This window comes from Plasmodium coatneyi, chromosome 13, assembly GCF_001680005.1.
Source record: "Plasmodium coatneyi strain Hackeri chromosome 13, complete sequence".
Classification (NCBI taxonomy): Eukaryota; Apicomplexa; class Aconoidasida; order Haemosporida; family Plasmodiidae; genus Plasmodium; species Plasmodium coatneyi.
In genome coordinates, this window is record NC_033568.1 from 924581 (window position 1) to 951994 (window position 27414).

General features: G+C 44.9%; 6 protein-coding genes across 6 annotated transcripts; 4 read left to right on the forward strand and 2 right to left on the reverse strand.

Moving 5' to 3' along the window:
* Positions 1–1604: 1604 nt before the first annotated feature.
* Positions 1605–6917, forward strand: PCOAH_00049300 (Uncharacterized protein; the record flags this gene model as incomplete). The annotated part of the gene is made up of 5 exons (XM_020061713.1): positions 1605–2962; positions 3164–3350; positions 3610–3710; positions 3815–3881; positions 3972–6917. The coding sequence occupies one exon, from the start codon at positions 3996–3998 to the stop codon at positions 6915–6917; it is 2922 nt and encodes a 973-aa protein (XP_019917326.1).
* A 400-nt stretch (positions 6918–7317) lies between these two features.
* Positions 7318–9834, reverse strand: PCOAH_00049310 (Glycyl-tRNA synthetase; the record flags this gene model as incomplete). Its single annotated transcript, XM_020061714.1, has 1 exon — positions 7318–9834. The coding sequence occupies one exon, from the start codon at positions 9832–9834 to the stop codon at positions 7318–7320; it is 2517 nt and encodes an 838-aa protein (XP_019917245.1).
* Positions 9835–11097: 1263 nt separating this feature from the next.
* On the reverse strand, positions 11098–11901 carry PCOAH_00049320 (Uncharacterized protein; the record flags this gene model as incomplete). Its single annotated transcript, XM_020061715.1, has 1 exon — positions 11098–11901. The coding sequence occupies one exon, from the start codon at positions 11899–11901 to the stop codon at positions 11098–11100; it is 804 nt and encodes a 267-aa protein (XP_019917351.1).
* Positions 11902–12705: 804 nt separating this feature from the next.
* Positions 12706–16167, forward strand: PCOAH_00049330 (Uncharacterized protein; the record flags this gene model as incomplete). Its single annotated transcript, XM_020061716.1, has 1 exon — positions 12706–16167. One exon carries the CDS (start codon positions 12706–12708, stop codon positions 16165–16167), a length of 3462 nt encoding a protein of 1153 aa, XP_019917452.1.
* Positions 16168–18759: 2592 nt separating this feature from the next.
* On the forward strand, positions 18760–23115 carry PCOAH_00049340 (Uncharacterized protein; the record flags this gene model as incomplete). The annotated part of the gene is made up of 1 exon (XM_020061717.1): positions 18760–23115. The coding sequence occupies one exon, from the start codon at positions 18760–18762 to the stop codon at positions 23113–23115; it is 4356 nt and encodes a 1451-aa protein (XP_019917185.1).
* A 1635-nt stretch (positions 23116–24750) lies between these two features.
* On the forward strand, positions 24751–26348 carry PCOAH_00049350 (Uncharacterized protein; the record flags this gene model as incomplete). Its single annotated transcript, XM_020061718.1, has 3 exons — positions 24751–24823; positions 24928–25038; positions 25165–26348. 3 exons carry the CDS (start codon positions 24751–24753, stop codon positions 26346–26348), a joined length of 1368 nt encoding a protein of 455 aa, XP_019917286.1.
* Between the last annotated feature and the right edge of the window lie 1066 nt (positions 26349–27414).

A 27414-nucleotide genomic window follows, 5' to 3' on the forward strand; every position in this document is an offset into this window, starting at 1 on the left:
CCGCTACTATGTATCGAACGAACCCCACGGCGGACTTCCTAAAGTGGCCTTAAAGGAGCACCCTCCCAAAATATGTGACCGGCGTTGCAAAAAGAGGGCAAGTCGGAGTGGCCCAAAAACGCAAAGAAGCAACGAACAGATGAACGAACGCGCCTAATTAATGCGGACGAGGCGGAAAAAAAAGAACAGTTCGTCGCGCCAATAGATCTCCTTCCGTGCAATTTCTTTTTGCCAGCATAATGCGAATGGCCGCTTTCACCAAATGGGAAAAATAATTCCCCCGTTGTTTGCTGATCCCCACACTGCCATAATTACTTTTAACTGCTTCCACAAAACGGGGCGATGAACCGAAACAGGAAGGAAAAAAAAACTGTGCGATCCACTCTCCACATGCACTTGGTCTTAGTAGGTCCACGGTCATATGCTCGTTTCTATTCCTCTTTTTCATCATGTTCCCCCTCCTTTTTTTTTTTTTTTTTTTAATTTTCCACCGCTTCCACGCTACAGTAACACAGGGTAGGGAAAGCTCGAATGGGCCGCTTGCATCATGCCAATTTTACCCGCATTGTTCTCGTGGCGCATGTATTGGTGGACACAAGGGGAAGGTTATTTGCCCCCCTCCCAGTTTATGCTGCCATACGGATGCGCCAAGCAGTGGCAACACGGTCGAACAAGTACGTCCAAAAGGGATGGGGGTTAATCAACACTCACAGGTGAGTGGCCATACAAAGGCAACAACCTCCTTCGCGAGCCACTACCCATTTATTACGATCTTAACCCAAGTGGTACGCACATATAAGGAGAAGGTCAGTTCTATTGGGGACATCACCCTCTGTACTTGTTCTGCACCTTGAAAAAAATGTTACCTCCCTTTTTGTTTCTCACGAAAAGAATTTGCATGACATGCTATGTCAATCCGCAACGATAGGTAAAAGGAGATCTCCCTAACGAACTTCACCATTCCGTGCCTGCATGCCTGGACGGGGGGAGAGTGCCACTAGCTAACCCTCTAAAGGGAGTTTTATTCGATTCACCGTAGAGGATTTTTTTCTCCAAAACTGCGACACGTTTTTCGTGTAAGCCTTCCGTAAAGGTATAGATGTGTTCTGGTATTCCGCACATGGCGGAACTTTCATTTGGATGGAATGCAGAAGCGAAATGAAAATTGTGAAAATGAAAGATCTCCTTAATTTAATTCTTTGTGAATGAGTCTAAGTTAGCCATCCCTCCGATTAAGCGCATTATGTGTAAAAAAAAAAAAAAAAAAAAAAAAAAAAAAAAAAAAAAAAAAAAAATAGCTAGCTGTATGAACCGTTCAGGTGAAAAAATATATATATATATATTACTTTTTTATGATTACAAAAGGGAGTAAAAAAACGGGTTAGCCCAGGCGCACATTTGTTTCGTTCCAGCTGGGGAGGCCTCCTGAGAGAAGCGATACGTAAGTGTATAGATATGTTTTAAGGCAGCCCAACAAATAACCATCCTGGTATATGCTCACTTTAACGGTTGATTCGCCGCCGAGGTGTAGGTCACACGCAAACAGACTTAAACTTTCCACCACTGCTATTTGAAAGGGTGCACCTATCCGCAAAAAGGCAAAGATGAGCGCAATGCTGCTTACACCTGGGGGAGGAAACAACTCACTAGAGAACCATAAGTCGGATGAAGGGAAAGCATCACAAGTGAGAAACCAACAAAAAGGATGTGAACACTATAATTACGAATTTGTGGAAAACTTGTTCAACGGTCCCGATCAGCTTAACACTTGCGCACTGGACATCGGAGGGACCTTAATAAAAGTTGCCTACCTCAATGACCACTACATAACAGATGAACGTCATCCCACGCGGAAAAATACAAAATTCTTAAGTATTAAAATTGAGGAGGGCCAAAATTTGTATGTACACTTTTTCAACATAAATGAACTTAAGGAGACGTTATCCTTTTTAACTGAAAATGGATTGGTGAGACAAAAAATATTTTTAACTGGTGGGGGGGCTCACAAGTACTTCTTTCACATAATTGATCAGATCATCAGACATGAGGTGATTTCTCGGGGGATTCTTTCAAAAGAGGAGTGCCCCCTGTGGGTTTCCAAGAGGTACCACTGCGATGCGTCACGCACTCTATCCGTGGAGCTGCAACTAAGGGGGACTACCATCCCCCATGGCCATAACGACCAGGGGGTTCCCTTCGACAAATCCCTGCTGGACTCCTTCCCCACCTGCGAAACCGTTCGCATATATTTGGTACACCCAAAAGCGGAGCAGCAACAGAGGGAAGACCCTTTTCCCACTCATACAAATTGCGAACAGGTGGATAAAGCAAACGATGAGGAATACAATTCCCCCGAAAAGATTTTCCAAGGGGAACTACTTCTACAGTGCAGTAGGAAGGACGAAATGCACTGCGTGATGAATGGATTGTACAAACTATTTTGTGTAAAAAAGAGTATCGTGAGATATGACTTATTTTTAAAAACGCAAGTTCCTGTTAGAGTGAAACTTCCCTATGAGCCATTCATCATTGCAAACATAGGATCAGGTATTTCCATCCTATTGTCCAATGGACTTAATAAATATAAGAGGATCGGTGGGACAGCCATCGGTGGGGGGACCCTCCTGGGATTGGCTCAAATGATTTTAGGGAAGGTATCCTTTGAAGAGCTCATCAAATTGGCTGCGCCATTGGAGGGGACAACCTCCACATGGTCATCACCTCCCCCCTTCGACCTAACGTTGGGGCATATTCGAAAAGACGCAGCTTGGATTGGCGCCCCCCCGTATGCAGAGGACGCCCTGGCAGCGAGCTTTGGATTCTTGAGCAATATTGTAAAAACGAAAAATACTGATGATGTGAAATCACTTGGGCAGTCTGTAGCCAGGAGCCTCATCACCATGGTGTCGTACAACATAGGCTACTTGGTTCACCTCCTTGCACGGATCCACGGCGTGCACAGGTAAGACCTTTCCCCTTTTTTTTCCATCATAAAAAGGGAGTAATAGCCGTAGTTACCATTCCGTTTGGTCCAAACTGGATCCAATCCCACAATCAATACTAATGCATTGACAATAGCGCGTTATGCATTGTAAACTGTAAGTAATTTTATTTCCGGCCGGTGTTTATTTTTTTTTTTCTCTTCACCTTCCCATCTTTGTAGAATATTCTTCTCGGGAAAATACATAAGTAACCACGACTGTATCATGGAGTCCCTTACCCTGGGGGTGTACTACTATTATATGTACTGCCATACCAGCGGGGGAGGAGAAAAGGATAGTTTCAGCGGCAAGCCAATCGACGGGGGAACTCCTAAGAAACCCTCCAATCAGTGTCCTTTTCGCGGATGGGTAAGCTACCAAAGGGGAGGTGCATGAACTGATGCTTTGCGTCGGTTTGATACACCTTTTCGGAGGGATCCTATTCGGGGTGTAATTTTCCCCTGCAGGGCATTTCCTCAACTGGGATTCTACATGCAGTCCATCCCGCACACACATCCGAGGCGGCTAGCGCGACTGCAATTTTTTTTACCCAATTTTTCCCCTTCCCCTTTGCACATTTTTACCTCCCCAATTTGCACTTTTTTTTTTTTTTTTTTTTTTTTTGAAGGAACGCAACTGCGGAGAAGCAGCTTGGAGGGACGCACTGCCCGAAGTTTTGTTCCTCAAGCACGACGGGTTTTTAGGCGCCATCGGGTGTTTTTTCTCCTAGTCCAGTTCGCCCATCATTTGTCTCTACATTGTTTCTACATTGTTTCCTCCCTTGTGTGGCCGCTTCTTTTGGCACCCTTTTTTTTTGCCCCCCCGTGGATAAGACGATTGGCCCACCGCAACACCTTTGAAGGACCACGGGCTCACAACAAAAGTGTGTATGCCCAATGGGTACGTCTTATCTGGCCACGTGGACACCAGGCAAAAAAGCGCTGCTTGGAACGTCTTCCCCGCAGGGGGGATGTACCCTTGGGAGAGTAGCCATTTGTCAATCGCGGGGAAAACATGGTTAGCCCAGCAGCGGTCTTCTTGTGCGTCTACCACGTCGCCTTGGCAGTGTTGGGCTCCGTGTTTTTCGAAAATTTCCTATTCAAGGATTTTGACAACAGCTTCAGTATCGTCAAAATAATTTTCTGTTGTTCCTTCGTGTTGTGTCTGTCCCTGCTGTCCATGTTGCTTTTTGAAATACTCGGCTTCCTCACGACAACGCTGAAGCTCTTCATCTGGTACATAGACATAACCTCCTTGGTTCTATTCATTTATTTGATCATCCCAATCAGTTTAATTTACACATACGTTACGTACGAAGATGAAGAGGCGGCAAATGGACTTTTCAAGTTTAACTATTTTTACAATGCATTGAGAAAAATGAAAAATAAAAAAAATATTTTACCTGAACATGTTAAGGCAAATTTTATGAGAAGATTACTCTACGTAAGTGAAGACTTAATGAAACAAATGGAAAACTACAACAGAAAAATCAGAAATAAAAACAAACAAAAGATTTGTCAGTTTATTATTGGCTGTTTGATCATATTACCACTTATCTGGTTCACTTTTTACAAAATTTCCATGATCACACTGAAGAACAATAACGACATATACGATCAATCTTCTGATTTATACAACATTGGGAATGTTTTACAGGAAAAGTTGAACGATGTGAATAGGGAATTTTCACAAGACTATGATACAAATAGTGAGAAAAATAAAAACTCTTTTTTTTTTAAAGTTATGAAAAATTTACTCATTTATATGTCTGTTACTGGCATGACTTTGGTCAGTGCACTTTCTGCCTTCACCAGTTTGTACTCCCCCTACACAAACATCAGTCTCTTTTTCTTCTTCGTCACCGTTAAAAAGGTGAAAATTATTGAGAATAAAATTAAGTTTGTAACAAATGAATTGTCCCTTAAGAAGAAACTCCTTGTTTTGTATGATCACCCGCAGTTGATGCAGACCTTCCATTGCAGAAATGCGGGGGACTCTTCCACCCTGCATGGGTCTCTCACCAATGGGGGGAGCCTCATCGAAGATCGCATCGGAAGTGCCGCCTTTGGCGTGGACATCCCCGTGGAGCATACCACCACCTCCTCTCTCCACTCATCGGAGGGGCCGTACCACCACATCGCCACGATGCAGAGATATTCAAACATGGGGATGGGTGAGAATATCGATGGGGGGCTGTCTGACCAGTTGGCAACCATAATGTGTGACCACTTCGTAGGGACCTCAACGGGGGAAAAACATTCCCAAACGCGCATGGGCACGGGGCAGGATGAAGTCGAGTACATCGGATGTAAGCCATTTAAAAAGTGCAACCTCTACCTGGGTTCACACAAGTCGATCTACAAAGACATATACGAGACTTTCATGAAAAAGGAAAATGATTTTGACTTGGGGGAGATGCTACCTGGCGGGGAAGACGACGAAGAGACCTGCATGGGGGAGGACATCCGGAAGGACTTGCCCACCTTTGAGGGGGAGGACAACCTGTCTAATCTGTCAAACCTGGAGAAGCGTTGTAGCATACGCGAAATGGAAACCCCGCACAGGGGGCATGCCAACCCACTTGTCCCTTCAAGGGGTGAAGAAACGGCAGCTAGAAGCCACACGGATGAGGAAAATGGCGAATGTTGGGACTGCAACAACCCCAGGGGACAGCAACCTAATAGCATTTTTAGCACCGCACAGATGAACAAAATGGGAAGTGGCAGCTCGCTCTACAAGAGAAGCATAAAATCGGGGAGCTCTGTAGGAGAGAGGAAGCATGTCTATTATACGGGGCGCTTCCTCTTTTTCAAAACAACTGACGGGGAGGAGAAGCACCTTCAATCTAGGCAGCATGAAGGAGACACCGAAATGGTGGACTTCCAAATGGGGGGGGAACTGTGCCCAGAAGCGACGGCCGCCCCGGGGGAGGAAAAGGAAAGGAAGAAGCAAAAGAGGCAGAAGAAAGGGACGGCCTTCCTATCGCGGTTGAGGGGCATCTGCTCAGTTAGACGATTCTTCCAGCACAGCGAGATGCTGCCGCAGGGGGGTACGAAGCAAGATATTGCAAATGTTGAAAAGGGCGCAAATGCTGACGGTGCGACCCCCAAGCAAAGGAGGCACATCTCCGAGTTCCTCTCCGCGAGCATCGAACGATCGTACAGGACGCTGAAGAGCGTGAAGGACTTCTTCAAGCGAAACAAAGCAAACGCAAAAAAAAAAAAAAAAAAAGAAATCCTCATGCAGGATATTAAGTCACTAGAATATATGGCCAAAAATCTGTACTTCCTCCTGGACGACGTAATAAAGGAGCAGATCAGAATAAACCAAAGCTCCTCCTTCACTGGTATGTTACTCTACCTCCTGGGGATACTCATGTCAATTTTATGTGTATATAAAATTACAAGAACCTGTTACATCATTTACATGGTAGAAATTTACTACAGATTTATCTGTACGTACAGCAGTGGACATGTTCTCATGTTATTTTATGCAAAAAATATTAACATCGATTTTATCAATGACCTGAAGAAAGTTCTCCACATTGTTCACATAAATATAAACCTGGAAAATTACGTCGTCTCCATTACATCAGTTTTATTATTATGCTTCATTTTTGCAAATCTTAAATCTTTTATGGAGAGAATAATTAAGCTCAGATATTCTGCCAAATCTTCCCTTTATTCAAATCTAGCCATTTTACTCATGTGTGAAATTATGGACTTGTATTTTTCTGCTTACTGCATACAGCTGTTTGATTACCTTCCTGCCATGGAGAAGATGAAAATACTTTACATTTTTTTTAATAACAACCTTTTGGATTTGCTCAAGCTCAAGTACCACTTTGACTTCGTCTACGTCATTTCTTTGTTCATCTCGCTCTTCCTAATTCGCCTCCACCATCAACACCGCTCCAGCCAGTTCCGCGAAATATGACACAAAGGCGACACAAATATGCGATGCCCACCATGTGAAATGTGTCCACTTGCCACTTAACAGGACAAAATGGCCAGACGGGTGTGCCTACCCACGCCTCTCCAATGAACCCAAAAAAAAAAATAGTGGCACAGAGTGTTCTCCTCCAACAGGAGTACCGAAATTTGTAACCGTGTGTGTGTGTTTTTTTTTTTTCTTTTTCACCTGAACGGTTCATACAGCTAGCCAGCTAGCTATTTTTTTTTTTTTTTTTTCCATTTTGCATCACCCCCCCGGTGAGATTCTCCGCGCGGTATTCTTTTTAAACTGAACGTGGCGTTTTGTTAAGCGGTGTGAAGACCTTCTCACCGCATGGCAATTCCAGTGGGGTTTTTCCCCGTGATGATGTGATGCCCCCCCCCTAGGGGTCCAAATTCTGCTGCGTGAAGAGGCCGTACTGAGCAACGTAATCGGCCCAGGTCTTCTTCTGGCGAAGCAGGGAAGTCACAATTTCGACCAAATCTGACAAGCCAATCCTGACCTGCAGCATGGAGTCCCTCTCCCGCAGTGTGACCGTCTTATCCTTCAGCGTCTGGAAGTCGATGGTGACTGCAAAGGGGATGCCAATTTCGTCTGTCCGAGCGTACTTCTTTCCAATGGAGACACTGGAGTTATCAATTTTGGAGGAAATGCTGAACTCATTTAGGATCATTTGAACCTGCTTCACGAACGGAACGAACGTTTTATTGTTCGATATGGTTAGCACGGAGCATTTAATCGGTGCCAGTGCATAGGGCAGAGACAAGTATTGTCTCTCCTCCTTGTCATCTGTGAAGGTGCGGGTCCTAAATGAATGCTCAATAATGCAAAAAATGAGTCGACCAATCCCAAACGAAGGTTCAATCACATTGGGAATGAAATTCCTTTCCTGTACTTTCTTTTTACATTTATCAAACTTGATCATATCTCTGGTTAATTCGAATGACATAGGAGAGGAGGAAGCACCACTGACGTTTATTTCCACAACGTAGGAGTTGTTCCTGTTCAACTCCTCATCGATGGATAATAGTTCTTCCTTTGTCCTCTCATTCAGCCATTGGTAGATGGCATTTTGTTGGCTTTTAAACTTCATTCCTATCTTTGCCTTATTTGGAGAAATTTTTATATGCTCTTCCTCCACGGGGGTATCATACTTCTCACAGGCATATAAGTTTGCCCCCGTTACCTTCATGTGATTCTTCAAATCGTATGCAGATCTGTCTGCATGTCCCACCACTTCGATAAAACCGTAGGATGTTAAAATTTCTGCGTCCCAACAGTCATTCGCATAGTGAGCCATCTCAGTGGGTAAGTGTTGTCTAAATCGTAGACCATCCTTGTTAATACCGCATTTTAGGAGGAATAAATAGGTCCTTGCTAGGAAGTACGCTAGCGCCTCATTTGCAATAATACCCTTGGTGACTGCTTCTTCTATCTCCATGTAGACTACATGGCTGTGTTCTCCACTGGCGAGCTGCTCCTCTCGTGGATACAGGGGCAGAATTAAATGCTTAAACAGGTGGTATTTTTCATGGCATTTCTTTTCCGGGTTTACAAAGTACTCAATTTCAGCCATTTCAAATTCACGTACACGTAGGAGACCATTCCTTGGAGATATTTCGTTTCGAAAACCCAGTCCGATTTGCGCCCCTGCGAAGGGCATCTTCCCTCCATTATACTCTAGCAACTTTTTAAAATTTACAAAAATTCCTTGCGCAGTTTCTGGTCTAAGAAATGCAACGCTGTTCAAACTGTTTGCGTCCACATGTGTGGATGACTCATTTGATTTTCCCCTCTGGGCGGGGTTATTTTCTACGTCTTCCTTCGGGCCAATCCTCGTCTGAAACATGAGGTTGAAGGGGAAGGGACCTACGAAGTCATTCTTAGCAGGGGACTTTATATCGTACTGCTTGATGACGTCTTTTATTTCTTGCTCATTCATTCCGTCTAGCCTCCTCACGATCGCCATCATTTTTTCGGGGTCATCCATTTGGCTGTCCTGCTCGAGTTTGTTATCCCTTTTATCCATGGACCCGTCATCCCCCTCTGTTCTCTTCGCCGTATTGTTTTCCTGTTTCTTCTTCTTCGCCTCCTCTACCTTACTTGTTAAGTACTCTGCGATGTATTTATCCGCTCTGTAGAAATCCCCCGTGACGGCATCCCTGATCATAAGGTCTGTGAACCGGTCCACATGTCCAGAGGTCTTCAAAACGTTGTAGGGGGTTATGCACGTTCCGCAGATTTCGAGCATCTCATCGTAAAAAATGAAATGGTACCTCCAGAGGGTCTCCAGTTCTGATTTTAGAAGACAGCCAGATGGACCGTAATCAATTAACCCTGAGGAACCTCCATAGATTTCAAAAGAGTTGGTGTAAAAGAGCTTCCTTTTGGCTAAGTTATCTACCTTGGTTCTGTTATTCACTAAATTTAGTGGCTCACTTGGGACACCATACAAAAGTTTTAACTTTCGTTTCTTCTCTTGCAGGGATTTCTCATTCGCAGCGTGTTCCTTTTTCATCTCCTCATCGTCTATTCCTTGGATGCATTCATTCCTCTCGACAAGGGTTGATATTTCCTGGCTGCACCTTTCTATTTGCTCCTCTATGCGGATCGTTTCCCCAGCGGCTGAGCCGCTTGCTTCAACGTGGCTTTGTTTCATGCTTCTAAAAGCAGCGCTCCTTGGGTGGGCACTCACCCTTCTGCTTACAAAGGAGTAGTACCTCCTTTTACTCTCCCTGGGTATTGGCCTATGTATGATATACGTGGCCTTGTTATGCCTATTCGCGCAAACGGTGCTGAGGGTTACCTTGGGCAGTTTGGAGTTCACTCTGCTAAGAACGTCACTGCGCGCCTTCACTTGCAGGGGCACCAAAATGAGCAACGTCCCCAACAGTCTCATGTACCTTTCCTTCCTGCGCCGTCGTTTGGGGGTGGAACGAATGGCTTTGCCGCGATGTCGATGCAGATACCAAGCGGCTGCCCAAAGGTTAATGCAACTACGGGGGGTAGTAGAACGACTGGAAAATCCTCTCAGGGGAATCTCCGCACAGCATCAAAAAAAAAAACGAAACAACCGAATGAAGAAGCGCGAAAAATGGTCTCAAAAATAGTCCCAAAAGTAGCCTCAAAAATAACGTCAAAAAAGTAACGTCAAAAAATGTGGGCAAAATTGCGAACGTATGGAAATATTTCGAGGCAATTTTTTGGGACGACGCGTGCAAGGCGAGCTGCGCAAATGTGAGCGCCGTGCTGCAGCCAAGTTGCATCCATCACGTGCAGCGGGTGGCGCACCATCCGATGGGCAGATCTGAGAAGGGCGAAATGGCTTCCCTTGGTTACATGGCACCATTAAAAAAAAAATTTTTTTTTTTTTTTTTTTCCCCCTCAACGTAGCTACGCGAGTGAATATATACACTTTGGTACATCTTCATGTGAGCACATTCAGGGGAATATCCCCTCTTTGTAACTGAACTTTTTTGCTGTGCTTGTTTTATCCGTCGTCCGGGGAGGGACTACTTCCCGCTCTGCTCCTTTTAAAATCATATTTGGCAAACCGTATCAGCATCATGGCGGTGCGTCCACTGTTCGCAAACTGGGGTCTCCACACATGACACACTCCGGATGAGAGATCAAGGGTTGACCACCCTCCTGACAAGCAACACATGGTAGGAGACCGCCTATCTCGTCGGCAACTTCACCTGGGCAGTTCCCTCTGCCAAGTTACCTCACGTCCGAGGTGAGGACATATAGAAAAGTTTACCCCACCATTTTCAAACCTATGTAGCGGAACTGCGTGGGCTTTCCAACTTGGCATTTACGCACAAAGCAGAATTAGTGGCTAAACGGAGGGGCCTTATTTAACATGAGCATATAAAAGGGGAGGAACCCCCTGGGGGTGAGTGGATAATCGACTCCCATTCCCCGACTAACATAACATTTGTGGTTTTCTCATTTGAAAAAGAAAAAAAAAGAACAAAAAAAAAAAAAAAGTGATAATTCTAATTATTGCGAACGTGGCCAAAAGGAACACACGTAGATACGGATGTGTGAGTACATGCGCAGACGTATTATGTTTTACCCATAGGCACACATAAGTTCATTCACACATGAGTGTATTAACACGTGAGTTCGTTCACACGTAGGCGCCCCCCCCTTGCGGGACTCACTTGTATGCATTGAGCAGATCGTCTATCTCGAGCATGTTGTTGTAGGAAAACTTCCTAATCACGTTTTCCCCCTTCTGTTTTAGAATATCCTCGATGTTAGTCTTCCCGTCCTGGAACCACCCGAGCTGGTCGGAAATTAAGTGAAGGTTCTCACAAGACGGGCAACGAATAATAACCACCCCGTTATTGTATGCCTGCTTGGAAAACTTCTTGGCACTTTTCTTTTCGCATATTTTGCACGTAAACATGAGAACCATGTATTCTTTCTTCACTTGGTCACTTCCCTCTTCTGTTGCAATTTCATTTTTTGTCACATCGGTGGTTGTCACATGTGGGTTATTACCTGGGAGGGGGGTACCCTCTTCATTCAGTTGGACGATATCTGTAGCGGCTCCATATTCATGGCTGCTTTGCTCTTCACGTGTTTTCCCCTTACACGCATTCTGATCATGTGATTTTTCTCCACACAAAGGGGAAACCACTGTGTTGGCCTCGTTCTGAAGGTTACATGCATCTCCCTTCCCCGTCTCTCCCCCTTTATTAACTGTCCCAAAATGCTCCTTCCTAAATGACACACGGTTGTTACTGTGGCAGCCCTCACAAAGGTTTTTCCTTCCAAGCGTGGACAACGCAAGTATGTTTTTAAATTTGTTTCCCCAGGTTCCTCCTCGGGGTGGAAAATAACAAGTGAGCGCATTTGCAGGAATTCTTTTCGTTGCAATTTGCGCCCTCCCTGTTGCGAAGCGGGTCACCACGTGTGCAGCGCTCTGCGCTATTATATACCCCACCCTTTGCACCATTTTTGTGGGTCACTTTCTGTCTGTCGCTTAAAACCACTTGCGACCGCACAAGGAGGGGGGAGCTTTTCACTTTGGCTGCCTGATCATATATTCGCTCATTTGGAGGCACAAGTGCCCATGCGCCCGTGTAGATGAAGAATTTTAAATATATATTTTTTTGTGTTGTTCCTCCTGACGTTGCGTGCATGTTGTGCAGTTGTCACTGCTCAGCTCTTTCTCACACTACGTCGTGCCACAAAGGTGACCAATTAGCGGTGAACGGCAGGACGATACCCCACTGCGTAGAATGCTCCTGCATTGGGACAACACCGCTCTGCCGACTCTTTCGCAAAGCCGTCAGGGCAACGGACTGCACTTTTCCGCGTTGCACGGGATGCGTAAAAACACGCGCATTGTGGGCCCTTGCGCGGAGTGAAAATAGCGAACGCACGGGAAAAAAAAAAAAAAAAAATCAACAAAATTAGCAAAATTAGCACTTCAACAAATTAACAAATAGCAAAATGACGGAAACAAATTGAGGCGAAAAAATGGGACAGTTCCGACATCCCACCCTACGGATGTTTTCAGGAAAGAGCGAAAAGTGAAAAAATAATTTTTGCGCAACCGAGGGGGAAACCTTGCTGAGCAGTTTTTTTAATGCACATCGAACGGGCTGGTCTGCACGAGTTGGCTGCACAGTGACCCCCATAACAGCCCAGGCAACTCTCACGTCCAGGAAGGGAGCCCCCCGGCTAACGGAAGCATATAGTATCACTGCGAGGGAAGAAACAACTGTCTGTGCAGGAACTCCTTTTTCCTTTCCCAATGGAGGCACCCAAGATTACCCCTGCCAGCGCCCAATTGCTGGACGAAACGAAAAACGAGGGGAACAAGCTCTTCCGAAGCAAGAAGTATGAAGAGGCTCTGGGCGTTTATCTGAGTGCCGTTGGGCAGCTCTGCGGTGAGCCAGTCGATTCGATTAAGGTTCGAAAGTGCGTCCAGTTTTTTCGCGAAAATGGGGCAAAAAAGGAGGTGGTCATCCGTGAGGGTAACGACGCAGATCCCCCCCATGTGAAGCAGCACGTGAAGGACCTGTTCACAAAGATATGCCACAACGTGTCTTTATGTTACTACTTCCTGGACCGGCCAGAAGAGGCAATAGATTACTCCTCCTATGTAAGTGAGATGGATGGAAAGCACTACAAGAGCTATCACACCTTGGGTCTGTGCTACGAGAAGTTAAAAAATTACAAAAAGTGCGTAGAGTCTTTTGAGCGCTGTAAGGTTGTCCTGTTGAAGGAGGCCACTTCTAACAGTTGTGACAGTGCCGAGGTGAAAAACGAAGTGAACCGAATTAATGAGAAGCTGAAGAGGCTAATCAGAGAAATGGAAGAATCGAAGCAGCAAAAGGAGGGGGTGAGCATCACCATCGAAGTGATCAAACAGACAATCCTCGACAATGCCACCACGGAAGAGGAGAAAATAAAAATGATATACAGTATTTATAAGCATAAAATACACACCCTCTTGAGGGAAAATATTTTCCACTTTTTCTCCCAAGTGTTAAATAATGAAGGGAACTCCCTACCTATTCAGAAGGCATGTCTCCACGTCATCTACAAAATAGTGTCCAAATTGGAGAGAGAAGCAGAGGAAACGTCGAAGAACACCAACGTGTGCATCAACAAAGTGAGTGACATGAAGTTGGAATATTATTACGACGTTGACTTCGTGAGAACGATTTTGTCCTTCCATGAGTCCTTCGACGAGCAATGGATAAATAGCTATATAAAAGATAAGGTGAAAAAAATGGAAACGCTCAAATTCGATAAGAAGAAGGAGATCTACCAACTTGTGAAGGACATCCTCATCTTTACCATCCACATAGTTAAGTACATCCATGTGGTGACAAATGAAAAAGTCATAAGAATGCTCAACGTGTATTTTCTCCCCAACGACGACGTAGACATAGCCAGCAGCGCACTTGACGCGATTATTTTCCTCTGCAAAAAGAAAAAATTCTTTATAAGCAGGAGAAATACAAAAGGGGGGAACAATTCAGTCACTTTTTTAAACACCTTAAGGGATGATGCCCACGTGGATGTGAAGCATAACCTGATTGACGCCCACTTTGGTGACGTATGTAAACACCCCCTCTGTGCCAGCCTCGAAATTAAAGCAACCATTCAGCAGTGCATTAGTATGCATGAGAATTTCTCCAGTGACGTGGAGTACGCCTTAATTCTTATCCTCTCCCTGCTATATGATAAGAACAGACCGAGTGAAAAGGACACCGAAATGAACGACCTAATATATGAGTGCATAGATTTGTATTTCAAACCGGGAGACATTGGCGTGGAGTGGTTTCTCTCACTTAAGTGCCTCTTCCTGGTGGACAAAAATATTGTTCTAAACTACCTAATTGGAAAAAATCAATACATGTGTGACATACTTACCTTTATTAACCAATCCGTGGGAAGGAAACCAAAAAAAGACGTCTCCCTTTTTATAGACGTTTTGCTTCTACTTCTGAACATCCCAGAGCTACGCTTCATGCTGAACAGCTACATCGATCTGTACATAAACATTTTGAGGACCTTTCCCTATGACGAGAATTTTTTAAAATTCCTCGTGGGCTCCTTCAAACTGTATATGCACAGTAAGGAGTTCAAGGAGGAAATTGTAAAAAGAGTCGACTTGTTTTCCTACGCTAGGGAGTTGTTGAAGCGCTTCCTGTTGCGCTGCGAGGGGCAGACGGGCAAGCTAACTGAGGATGGTCCCACCCGGGAGGATCCCCCAACGGGTTTACAAAAGAGGGAGTTTCTCGAGTCAATGCAGAAGCCCACGGAAGCCACGCACAATGGCAAAAAGAACTGCGAATTAGTGAGCAAAATGACGAAACAGCAAACGAACCTTTCCTCGAATGGCAATGCAGATTACGATGCACACGCGCTGAAGGATCTCATCGAAATGGTCTTCTACCTCAGCCTGCACATCGAATTTAAGAAGCAGCTCCTCAACCAGGACAACCACTACATCCTCTTTTTCCTCCTCAAAGTCGGAGACGATATTAACCAGAAAAAGCTAGACAACACCTACAAGTACATATACTGCAACACCATCAACAATTTAACATTAACAAGAAAAGATGAAAAGGCTAGACGAAGAGAAATTAACAAAGCCAATTTATCCAACTTTGATTCTGAGCAAATTGAAGCATTGGAACAATTTTACGAAAAGTTACCCACAGGAGCGAAGCCGAAAACTGACCCCCTCTATGACTATGGGGATGAAGAAACGAGCAATAAGCTAATTAACCTATTAATGTATAATGAGAACTATGTACTCAAGGTGAAGGAAAAAGGGGGCGAACAAGTTATCCTACCCAAAGGGGGCAAGTACAAAAATGGCGCAATTGTTAACACCATATATAATTTTATTAACACCAATTTTTTTACCGTCAACATAGCGGAAGCTGTGTGTGACATCATTTCCAAGCTTGTTAAGGATACAAAAAATATTGGCCTCGTTGTTGTGAACAACGGATTGAAGACACTACTGTTAGCATCCAAACATATTGCTAATAAGAAAAACTGCGCCTTAGCTTTGAGCGAAATTTTTATTTACACCAACCCGAAGTTGATCCATTTTTATGAAGCATATGATTCACTGCCACTGTTGATTCACCAACTGGATAGCGAAGAAGAGCTCCTGGTGTTCAAGTCCTTAATGGCCATAACGAATATATTGACCATCGACGAGAACGTAGCCATTAAAGCCATGCAACTGAATTTGTGGAACAAATGCTTCGACATACTCGCATCGGAAAATGACTCCATAAGGTCGGCCAGCTTAGAGTGCATATGCAACTTATGCTCTCAGCCCTACGTCCATCAGTACGTGTATGATAAGTATAAAAAAATTACCGAGGGGGGAGGAAAAGATGAACAAATCAATTTCGTAGACATACAAATAATGTTTTCTTTTACCATGGAGAAGGAAAATTACAAGGCCGTTTTTGCTGCTACGGGGGCACTTGGTATGTTGTCCTCCGATTTGCGCTTGCCCACATTTTTAACACGGACAAAGGGCTTCCACCACGTTTTTAACGCGTTGAACGAAACGAACGATGATCAGATTTTACTTCGCATTTTAACCTTTTTCAACAATGTTATACTGGGAGAAAATGTCCCATCGGATGATGTGAAACGGGTGAGGGACGCCGTTCGGGGTAAGGCGGGTTTGAATGGCGAGAATGCGCAAATTGCGCAGTTTATTCTTCAGTGATGTTGTCCCGAAAAGTCGCCTTTAGCGGATTACCGTTTCTCTGCCCATAAGGGTTGCTATCGCCCCTATCCTTTTTTTTTTTTTTTTTTTTGTACGCACGTATATGTGCATATGGATATGCGGAACAGCCACACCGCTGGGCAGCCTCGCTGGACATAACGGGTAGCACGACTCGCGTGTGCGCCTGACGAACGTCCGCATCATTTTGTGCATATTTCTAACAAACCGAGCAGCTCTGCGAAAAAATTGTAACTACCTCTAAATCTATTTATAAATTGGGAAAAAGCTGTCCCAAGGCAGCCCCACGTGACTACATTTTTATCTCCTCCCCACTCCTGATAATTCTTAGCCGTGATGGAAAAAAAAAAAAAAAAAAAAAAAGCTGTCTATAGATCGTCAGCATTTTTTTAATTTCCAAAATGGTTAATAAGGCTAGCCATAAAAGAAATCCAGGCAATTACAACTGTAGCTAGCCATTTAGCTGTTTCGAAAAAAAAAAAAAAAAATATGAACCGTTCATAAAATTTTTGTTCTACACCTTTTTTTTTTTTTTTTTTTTTTTTTCTCAAAAATGTGCATAGTGTTTTTTTTATCGTAGGTAGCTGTTTACAAAGCTTTGCACACGCTTTGCAACACTCTGTCAGAACAGCCGTCTTTTGCAAGCGATTTGGCTAGCGCGCTATTTCGGCATTTCGCCGCTTCATTGTTCGTATCTTTCACCATTTTGCTATTTCTTCCATGCCACTTTGTCTACCTTCGCGCAGCAACTACAAACATTTTTCCCGTTCTACTTCCGCCTTAATTCAAAACAGTTTTCTTTTCTCCCAATTTTCCCTAAAAAAAATGCAGTTGTTGTTATTGTTAATTTTCTCGTATGCAACATAATGTTAACACTTGTGTATGCTCGAAAAATATTGAAAATTCTCAACCTGAGCCGCCTTTCCTTTTAACCCGTTGTTCATTCGGCACTTGTGTGAGAGTAAGTTTATCCGCGCAAATGTTATGTTTTTGTGAGCGCGCGTGGGGAGGAACCCGTTAGCCAGTGTAGTAACAGTTGTTTTTGTTTTTTTTTTTTTTGCTCATTTTGTGCGCCATCCTTGCCATGTGGTAAGGCGCAATTCGTAGCACGCTCTGCGGTTGCACTTCGCCCGCAACATTAATTTGCCTTTTTTTAATTGCACTTTTCAATCACCGCGGGGGAGAAAAAAAATCGCGCTTCAGCGTACATACACGCATATGCATATGCACCCCCCATCTTTGTTTTGCGCTTGTTGCGACCTGAAAAAAACAAGACGAAACCTGTTTCTCCCTTGTTCTACCACATACATTTGTATACGCATCCATGAAAGCGAATGCGAATTAGTAATTGTTGAATTTTAAATCGTTCCATGGGCCTTACATCTGTCCAGCGAGTGACACGAATGAATTGTGTACATACGGATTGCACCCTTTTGAAGTGCAACGACTCAGCCTCTTTTTCCGTTTACATTTCTCATTTTGCACGTGACACAGCAGCTTTGTGTAGTGCATCCTGTGTTGGTGCGTATTATTATGCACCATCGAGGGGGAGAAATATTCTTCTATTTTGTTCGACCCTCCTTTCTCCCCCCTGCTGCCATTTCCCACTTCCCCATGTTAGTGTAGTTCTCATTTATAAAACTACCACTGTGTCTACATATATTTTTATTAAAATTGCTTGCTCACCGTGTTGTGTATATAAAAGCTACAAAGCAGATTTGGGGTTCCCACTGAACTGTTTACACATTACGCATATGTTGTTCCAAATGCGAAGTGCTAGTTTTGTCCTTTTTTAACTGCCTCCATTCCGTGCATTATTTTTTTTTTTTTTGGAGAGTTAAGAGCTATTTTGTGTATACATTTTGTAAAGTGTTTTATGAAAGAAAAAGGGGATGGGGTTATCGCATGTTTGAATTTCCCCACGTAGTGGTTTCTGTTTGTGCTCTCCTTTTTTACGCACCATTTTGTACTGCGCATGCATGAGCATACATACATGCGTACATGCCTGTTCATTGTTCTGTTTTGTTCGAACTGTAGAAGAGGTTTTTTTAGAAGCTTATACAAGTCAGCACTTTCAAGCGAAGCTGTCCATGTTTTCTTTCTTTTTTTTCCTTTTTATGTCCTTTTTTTTTTACCCTTATATATGTTCAGGCGATAAGTACGTCCATTCATGTTGGGGGGGACTCTTTTAAATATTACACGAGCATTTACACGAACATTTACACAAATTGTGAAAGGGAGGAGATCCCCATAATTGTACCTGGGGTAATGCAACTGGTTCATAATTTGAGCAGCCAGTCTTCTGCACCATTCAGTTGAGTCTTTCACGCAATAGACCCATCTGAGTAGCGACATATCGTATCATATTGTGCGAATCGAAGTAGGGAGGGCTTACCCCACTCAAAAAATAAGTGTTGAACCCCGCGGAAGGGAATACACACTGTATAGTATAAAAATACACCTAAGGTAGTGACATCTGGAGAAGAACGGAATAGAGCCTATCACACCAGGAGAAGCAATACCGACTTGTAGATTATTCCCTATTGCAATCATTTGAAGAATCACACAACGAGGATGAAGAAGACAAATAAAAGGACCAACCATAATACCACTACACCGTTGGAGCACGGAATGGGAAAAAATGTAGACATCACTCGTGAGACCATCCAAGGAAAGAGAGAAGAAAATGAAAAAGCGGAGATGGAAAAAAATAGTGGGGAGAACGACGAAGCAGAAAATTTCAACTACATTAACAGTTACCTGACGGAAATATTCGAGCTGGCAAAAGGTGACGGCTCGGTATCGTCGAAGGAGGATGATAAGACGAAGGGCACCCACGAAAAAAGTAGCGAACTTGGTGAAACCATTTCGCGCCTGCACACAAAAAATAATAGCTCGAACATCGAGTGGGAGTTGGACAACACGTACGAGTTTGAGACGATGGAGAGTGGGGGTTACCCAAATGGGGACGCACAGTTGGTGGAAGGGGTGGCTGCAGTAGAGGTGACAGAAAACATGGACGAACAGAACTACAACATATTCGGAAGCAAGTCTCTCTTCAACCAATTTGGATCATTTAACAAGAATGGCAACCCAGGAGTTTGGTTGACGGAGAAGGAAGAAATTTATAATGCGCCAAAGGGTAAGGGTGTGCAAAATGGGGAATGCATGGAAATGACCGAGGGGAGAGGTGATCTCCTCATAGATGATGTTGTTAGGGGGAGTAGTCCAATGGAGAGGGGCGAAAACTTCCATATGTTAGAGGAGGATGCGTTTCATATGGGTGGATCTTCAGAAAAGCAGGAGAGCGACGACGTTAATGTGGAACTCCTTCTAGCGCAGCTAAGCGGTAGTAACGGACACGTGGACGGGATAGAGACTGTCCAAACGGGAAATCCACAGGAGCTGAACAAGAATCTGTTCCAACTTCTCAGCAGCAGCAATAGGGAGTTCCTTCGTGACTATATTAAGAAGTATCGGGAGGTGGGAGAATGCGACGAAGAGGCAGTCATCAGAGGAGAAGCCGTCGAAGAGACAGGTGTGGACGGGACAGTCGTCGAAGGACACGTGCAAGGGCAAAATGCCCCCCGTTTGGATTGCTACGGGAAGGGGAAAAGCGTGTGCTTCGACTTACCCTCTAGGGAGAACAGCATCATGTTGAACGGTCAAGACACCCAGACGTATGTGAAGAGCGGCAGGGGCAACGAAGGAGGCATTGGTTTCAAATCGGAAAGATCAAAATCGAGCGGTGACAACGTAAATCGGGACAACTCCGTGAAGCAGGACCTGGAGGAGTACAAGAAGGAAGGCTATGAGCACACCGATTCGAATGCCCCAAGTTTGTTTTTCATCCCCGAATGGGTTCGTACCTATCAGGGAGGAACTGGCATGCAAGGAAGAGGTCTCGACAGGGGGGACACTGAAGGGAAGAGAAGTACCGCCACACCGCCCAATCATGTGGCACCTGCAAACGAATGGGATGAAAAGATTCCTTCAGTTGGAACGAATTTTAAGGAGTACACCACGTCAGAGCTATACAATAATTTGTTGGAACTACTAAATGATGGGTCTCACAATGTTAAGGTGGATAACATGAACCACGAAGTGGGGATGCACTCAGGGGAAGACCTCATTAGGGGCGGAACTGCCCCGTACTACCATGGAGATATTCTTAAACGTATGAAACATGAGGGGGAGAGAGATTCTCATGTGGGTGACCACCACAGGGGGGGTAATCATGCATTTATACGTCGGGCCAATTACGAAGCAGTGAGGAACTATGCAAACGGAACAAGTAGGGTGGACAATGGTGGAAAGATGAGCGAATTAGAAAGAGGAGTTACCATGGGGAATATGAGCAGTACGACCTTACCAGTGAAGAGCTACTTGAAATACCCCACTACCCCTTTGTCCATTTCGCATGATAATGCACGGGGTAGCTCCCCCAATGGAGGACAATCTACACATGGCTCACCGAATACTGTTGCTAAAAAAAAAAATGTTATGTTCGAAGCGTTGAAGAATAAGATAGGATTTCTTCTAGACAACGAGGATGATGAGGCTTCTCTGAGTGAATATATTATGGACGCTATAGGTGACTATAACCGTAGCAAATGGGGAAGGGCCGCCAGCACCAGGGAAAGCATGCAAGTGGGTCGTCCGTCAGTTGGGGCAAGTGCAGGATTAGTGTATAACCGACTCGCGGGAGAACAACAAACTGGCCATGTTGGACAGAGCACACAAAATGGTATCCTCAAAAGTGAGACAATGAACTACAATTACAGTCGACCAACTGAGCATCTGAGCGAAGCGGATCTCCATAGCCAGCATGGCATTACAGCAGATTTTCTCCTGGGGAGGGCCCACACTGAAACGTATAATGGGAGATATTCACAGGTGGATCGCATAAGACGTGGATCTCCCCCTCAGGGTGCAGAGTTGGAGGCGATCCGTGAGGACAACTGGAGGGCAGACAACTTCAACGGTGGCAGCCCGCACGTGAGGAACAGAACCCAAAGGAGCAACATGGCCAATCTGAAGTTGTTCCTAGCGAACAGTCTAGTGGCGAACAACATTAGCAATTCGAGGGGCGCGCAGGGTGCAGCTGTAGGGGCAGTTGGTGGTGCAGGTTTAGCGGTGGAGCCCGGCATCCCAGGAGGGAACATGAGCGGATACACAGTCGGGCAACGTACTAGCCTCGGTGGTGATTCCGCGTTGGGCCCACGTGGGGATGACTTGGCCGCGTCAGACGGGAGAAACTCCGAAAACGTGGGTTCTTTCCAATGGGGGGACTATTCCATCGAACGGGGAGATGCGACGCGTGGACATGTAAGAAGAGCTAACAAGGAAGAGAACAACGAAGAGGAGCTAAGAAAAATATACGAAATTTTATTTTTACTGAGTAGAAGGAATAGTAGAAGCCTTCCTTTCGGTGATGTGTCGAAGGTGGAACAGGAAGGGAGTGCAGCACAGGATGCTTCTACGAATGGTTACGTTTTACCACCACACGAGGGGAACAGCCTGATGAGAATCCCCACAAATGCACATCGCGATGACGTCTTAGCTCCAAAGGGGGGAAACTCTTTCCTGAAAAGGGGCTCCGAAAATCTGAAGATGGATCGGGCATTTGGTGCCAGCGGCGGGAGTGACTCCCTCAGTGGTGTTGTGGGATCCTTCGAAAAGGGACACTTCATAGACGAGGTGGGGTCGAACTGGTCTAGCTGGAATTTTAAGGAAAGGGAAAGGGACACCGAAGAGGCGAAGAGGGAGGACATCCTATTTGGAGGAAGGAGGAGAGACCCATCTTTCAGCAGCAGAGGGAAGGATGCGTTTGAAGATAGCGGAAATAACTCCCTGTGGAATAGGAACCTTGTCTCCGGCTCGTCGGCCACGCGGGGCACCTACGGTGCATACGCCCTTCCCCGCAGCAACAGCAGCAGTAGCGTTAGAAACAACAACGGTAGAAGGAACAGAGGCAGAAACAACTTCCGAATGGATCGACCCAAATCACAGGAAAAGAGAGGGATGTCCAACACAAGGGGAAAGAAGAAATCGACAGAAGCGCGGGATCAACTATCCTCACAAACCTTAAAGGCATGTCTATCGAAAGAGGATGAGCAGGACTTGGAGCGTCTACTAGAGTCTCTCTACGACGACAGGATAATTCCGCTGATCATTAATTTAAAAGGAAGGGCAGACGAATATAACTTCAGGGATGTGCTAAAGAACAACATCCTAAATGCCTATGGGTTATTCCCTGAGAAGTACACACTGAAGGAGCACCACCCCTCTACTGCTTCTTCCCCTCCCCCTGCTGACAACTGTTTGGTTCATTTTGCAGATAGGATGGTAGGCAAGGATTATTTTTTCTCCATTAACGATTCAGTAGACAGATACGATTCTACCTTATGGGATCAGTTTGAGAAATATTTACTCGAAATAGCTAGCTCGGATGATCCGAATTTGTATTCCTTTACAGGGGGGAGGTATGGCATGGCGAAGGAGCTGCAAAGAAGGAAACTTCCCTTTTTTCAGGGACTCTACTTGGGTCACCTATGCCACATTGTTCATATCAGTGCTACCAAAAAAATCATTGCCTACGAGAATAATTTTATAAAGCCTATTTCTCAGTGTAGGAAGTATGAGGATGCTAAGATGGGTATACTAAACACCCGGGGGGGTAATGCAAAAAATTATATTGCCTCCATGGAAGAGTTAAAGTTTTATTTGGGTGCTATTCTAAAGTCTCACAAGAGGGGCATTAACATTTCTACGTTGAAGGGGAAAATGATGAACAACTATAACAAGCGTCTCTGTGAGAGCGTCTTCCACTGCGTAAAGCTGGTGGAGCTGCTCCAAATGGAGGAACTGCGTGACGTCTGCGTGGTGGACATGGACTCCCGCATCCTGCGCGCGGTCGCTACGCGGTGAAGACAACGCACTCGGTCAACACGCCGCCACGCAATGTGAAGGGGGGCAAACGTATATCTACACATGCGCCTATGCGTCTGTCCCTGTCTCTTTTTCGTCCAATATAAACTACTTTTTTTTCTGCATGATGTACCGTCCACCAACTTGAACCGCGTAAGTGAAGCACCGGGGTCACCACTACGTTAGTCCACCAGGCGGTTAGTCCGGAGGCGATACGCAGCACATGATCCAGTTAGCCGTCCCACGCGGAAAACACTGGCCGGAGAGCAGATGGAGTACCCATATGATCGGATTCTTTTTCCCCCCTTCTGACATAACAACGATGGATGCATCGAGCAGGTTGTTTTGTCCAAAAGGGGTGTGTGCACATGAGTGTATCCCATCGGATTTTTTTTCTTTTTTTATCCCTTTGGGTTGGCTCCACTGGGGGAAACACACACAGTTCACGGTTTAATAATATCACTATTGCTATTACTATTATTATTACTATTAGTATTTTTTTTTTTTTTTTCTTTTTTTTTTTTTTAAGCTTGTTCTAGGGGCAAGTCACCTTCCAGAGTGGAAGGCTTGGCTGACACAACGATGGCTTGCTTTCCCCCGCGTGCAGTGACTGGTTCCTTTGTGCACAGTTGTTTTGTCGCCCCATCAGCGTCACATCGCAAAAACTCAGTTATTTAGCTGCAGGTGGGTTCCCTTGCGTGGCAATATTTCCCAAACTGTGGAGCATAACCTTTTTACCCTTTCCCTTGCCGCTTTCTCCACTTGTGCGTTAATTTCCGCGCCGGTCGTGGGTCTACCCCGTGAAATTTTGCTAGCCCCGTTTAGAATTTTCTCCATCATTGAAAGGGTTCCTCCACACTGTAGAAGCCACTGTCAAAAGGGGAAAAAAAAAAAAAAAAAAGGAAAGAAAAGAAAACGTGGGACACTGAAATGCCCTTTCTTTTTATCCACCGTAATGAACACCTCTCATATAAGTGTCGTGCCCATTTTCCCCTTAACAGATACCTATCATATAGGGCATAAAATAAGCACAGGTATTTTTTGTGTTTGCATACGCGTTACGCATCAAGCGCTTCAGTGAAAAAAAAAAAAAAAAAAAAAAATGAAAACTTGTTTAAACACCTGGACCCCCTTTCCTTTATGTACGAAATGATATTTAAAAGTTTCCTCTTTTTCTTTTACCCTAAGGAGGAAAAATAAAAAAAAAAAATAGGAAAAGTTATCATTCTCTGAGGCTTCCCCTTTTATTGTGTTTTTTTTTTTCTTTTTTGGGAACGGCTGAATTGTCCCTCTCTTCGATTTGTGCGTTCTGCGCGACTGAGCTATTTGTACCTTTTGCGCGGGAAGCCCGTTTTGTGCCATCTGCCGTTTGGTCCTTTTTTTGTTTTGTTTTTGTTTGAGCCTCACTGATAGGTAGCCAATCAATTGGGGTGTCCCCGCGTGTACTCAGATGCATATGATCGTTTTGTGGTGGTGGCATATACCTATACGGACACGCTCTCTCCCTTGTGCTATATTACGCTCCACTTCCTGCCACGCCTATGAGTGCATAGCGTCCAAGCCGATGAACCTCCCCATACAGACGAAAGAGAGAGTCCATTTATGAGTATCACTGCAGCATAGGAACATCATATAATGTTCGCTCCTCATAAGAGCCAGGAGATTAGTCAAATCTACGAACGAAACAATGAAGCGACACTCTATATAGGTAGGACGTCGTGCCGTCGTACCGCCCCGTTCACATTTCCTCACGTATTCAATTCACGCATGTAATATTATCATGTGTACGTTGTTTTCCCTCCTTGTGTGCAGCCAACTTGGACGCCCAAGTGGACGAAGAAATCCTGTGCGAGCTTTTTATGCAATGCGGTAACGTCAAGAATGTGCACATACCACGGGATAAGATCAATGGCTTCCACGCAGGTACGAGGTGCACCCATTTGTACGTCACCCATTTGTACATCACCCATTTGTACATCACCCATTTGTACATCAACCATTTGTACTTCATCCGTTTTTGTGTCATTATTGTGTCATTGCCCCCCCCAGGCTACGGCTTCGTGGAATACGAATACGAATACGAGTGCGAATACGCAGGGAAGGTGCTGAACATGACGAAGCTGTTTGGAAAGCCCCTGCGGTGCAACAAGGCGTCCCAAGATAGAAGGTCCTTCGACGTGGGAGCGAATCTATTCATAGGAAACCTAGACGCAGAAGTGGATGAGAAAATGCTCTTCGATATTTTCTCCTCATTTGGGCAAGTAGTAACCGTTAGGATAATTAGAAATGAAGATGATACGTCTAAAGGACATGGGTTTATATCTTATGACAACTTCGAGTCTAGTGACATGGCCATCGAAAATATGAACAACCAATTTATATGCAACAAAAAGGTTCACATATCCTATGCTTTTAAAAAAGATTCCAAAGGGGAAAGGCATGGAACAGCGGCTGAAAGATTCATTGCCGCTAACAAGGCTCTAAGTTTATACTCAGGAAATGAAAATGCCAATCATGTAATGCCACATAATTTATCCAATGCAGAAAATACAACTAATACAAAACGTGGCAGAAATAATTCCTCGTTAAATGGGGACAACAGTCAATTTGTACGACCGCCCTTAACGTCTTCGAATGCAATAAATCCCCCTTCAAACGATTCCCTGCCGCCAGTTATGAATTCGTACTTTCCAGGGAACATGCCGCCCCCCATGGGGTCCAGTTTTACGAACCAACCGATGAACATGAATAACGGAATGCGCCCCAATGGCTCCTTCATGATGCCACAGAAAATGGGCAACCGGATGGTGGGGAATATGCCCCCGAACCTACCCATGAATATGCCTCCAGGAATGCCCCCCAACATGCCGCCTATGAATATACCCCCGAACATGCCCCCTCCAAATATGCCTCTGAACATGCCTCCTATGAATATACCACCAAACATGCCACTGAATATGCCCCCCCCAAATATGCCCCTCAACATGCCGCCCATGAATATGCCCCCCAATTTTCCCCCCAACTTCCCCCCGAATTTCCCTCCATCCTTTGCGCCAAATTTCCCACCCAACATGCCACCCAACATGCCTCCGAACTTTCCACCCAATTTTCCCCCCAATTTGCCGCCCACCCCTCCAGCCGGTATGCAACTCAGCGGCTCCTTAAACGCATCATCAACTGCGGAACCGAGTCAGAGTGGCCCAAGTGAGCAAAATGAAGTCACGGGGAGTTAGCCCTGGCAGGGACCGAGCAGCGTGACAGTCATCCTGTGCATCCTGTACTGTGCCTTCACAATGCATTTTTACAATGCGTTTTAATAATATGTTCTTATAATGCGTTTTTATAATGCGTTTTCTTTTCCTGCCATGTTTGCAAAAGAGATAGAGACGTCCAGGCGCGCTCTTTTCTTGCACCTCCATTTGAAATGCACATGCGCCTACAAAAGGAAGGGACATTTCCCCCGTTCTTTTTTTTTCATACCATATGCGCATTTTGCCCCTCTTAAACGGTCTCTACTACTCCCATTTTAGTTACTTATCTGTTCATTTATTCTGCTACTCATTTTGTTCCCCTCATTTTTTAACCAAGCGAATTATCACATAATTTTAAAAAGGATGTTTGAATAAAAGGACCCTCTAAAAATGACGAAAGTGTGCCTCACCCTGGGTGGGACAACAGATTAGGTTGTGCATCTCCGATTTGTCGCGCCACCTGCCAAACAGTTTCTGCCGAACAGTCTCTGCCTTGTGGAGCGCCAGTTTCACCTCACCACGGCCTAATGTAAGGCAAGGCCAAAATTTAATCTCCTTCCGGGTACTGCCCCTTGAGGCGAAATAGTCCTTTTTGCAGGCGCAAGAACAAATCGTGCGCTAACAAATACGACAATTTTTTTTTAAAAAAGGAAAAAGCACCACGCGGAAAACGTCAATGGCAAGTACCCCAAGTAACTGTGCCAATGATTACATTGAATGGGAAAAAAAAAAAAAAAAAAAAATACGCGAGGGGGAACTCCGCTCCGCTAAGAATACGCTACTCGTTGCACGTTTGAATTGCTCATTGCCGGTGTAACTGCAGCAGCGAGGCTAAGCCATGCATGCAATGTGGATAATACTCTCGTTATACCTTAAAGGGAATCATCTCAATAGGAGCAAAAATGTACTAGGAATAGTGAAGCAATTTGTGAGTACCTCCTTAGCATTTGTACAGTGCAACGCTGTACCCGTGTAGGCGCAATCACGCGCTTCATCGAACGGGTTAATGCAGGTTACAAGGGGGAAGGTCACCAAGGGAGGCCCCCAA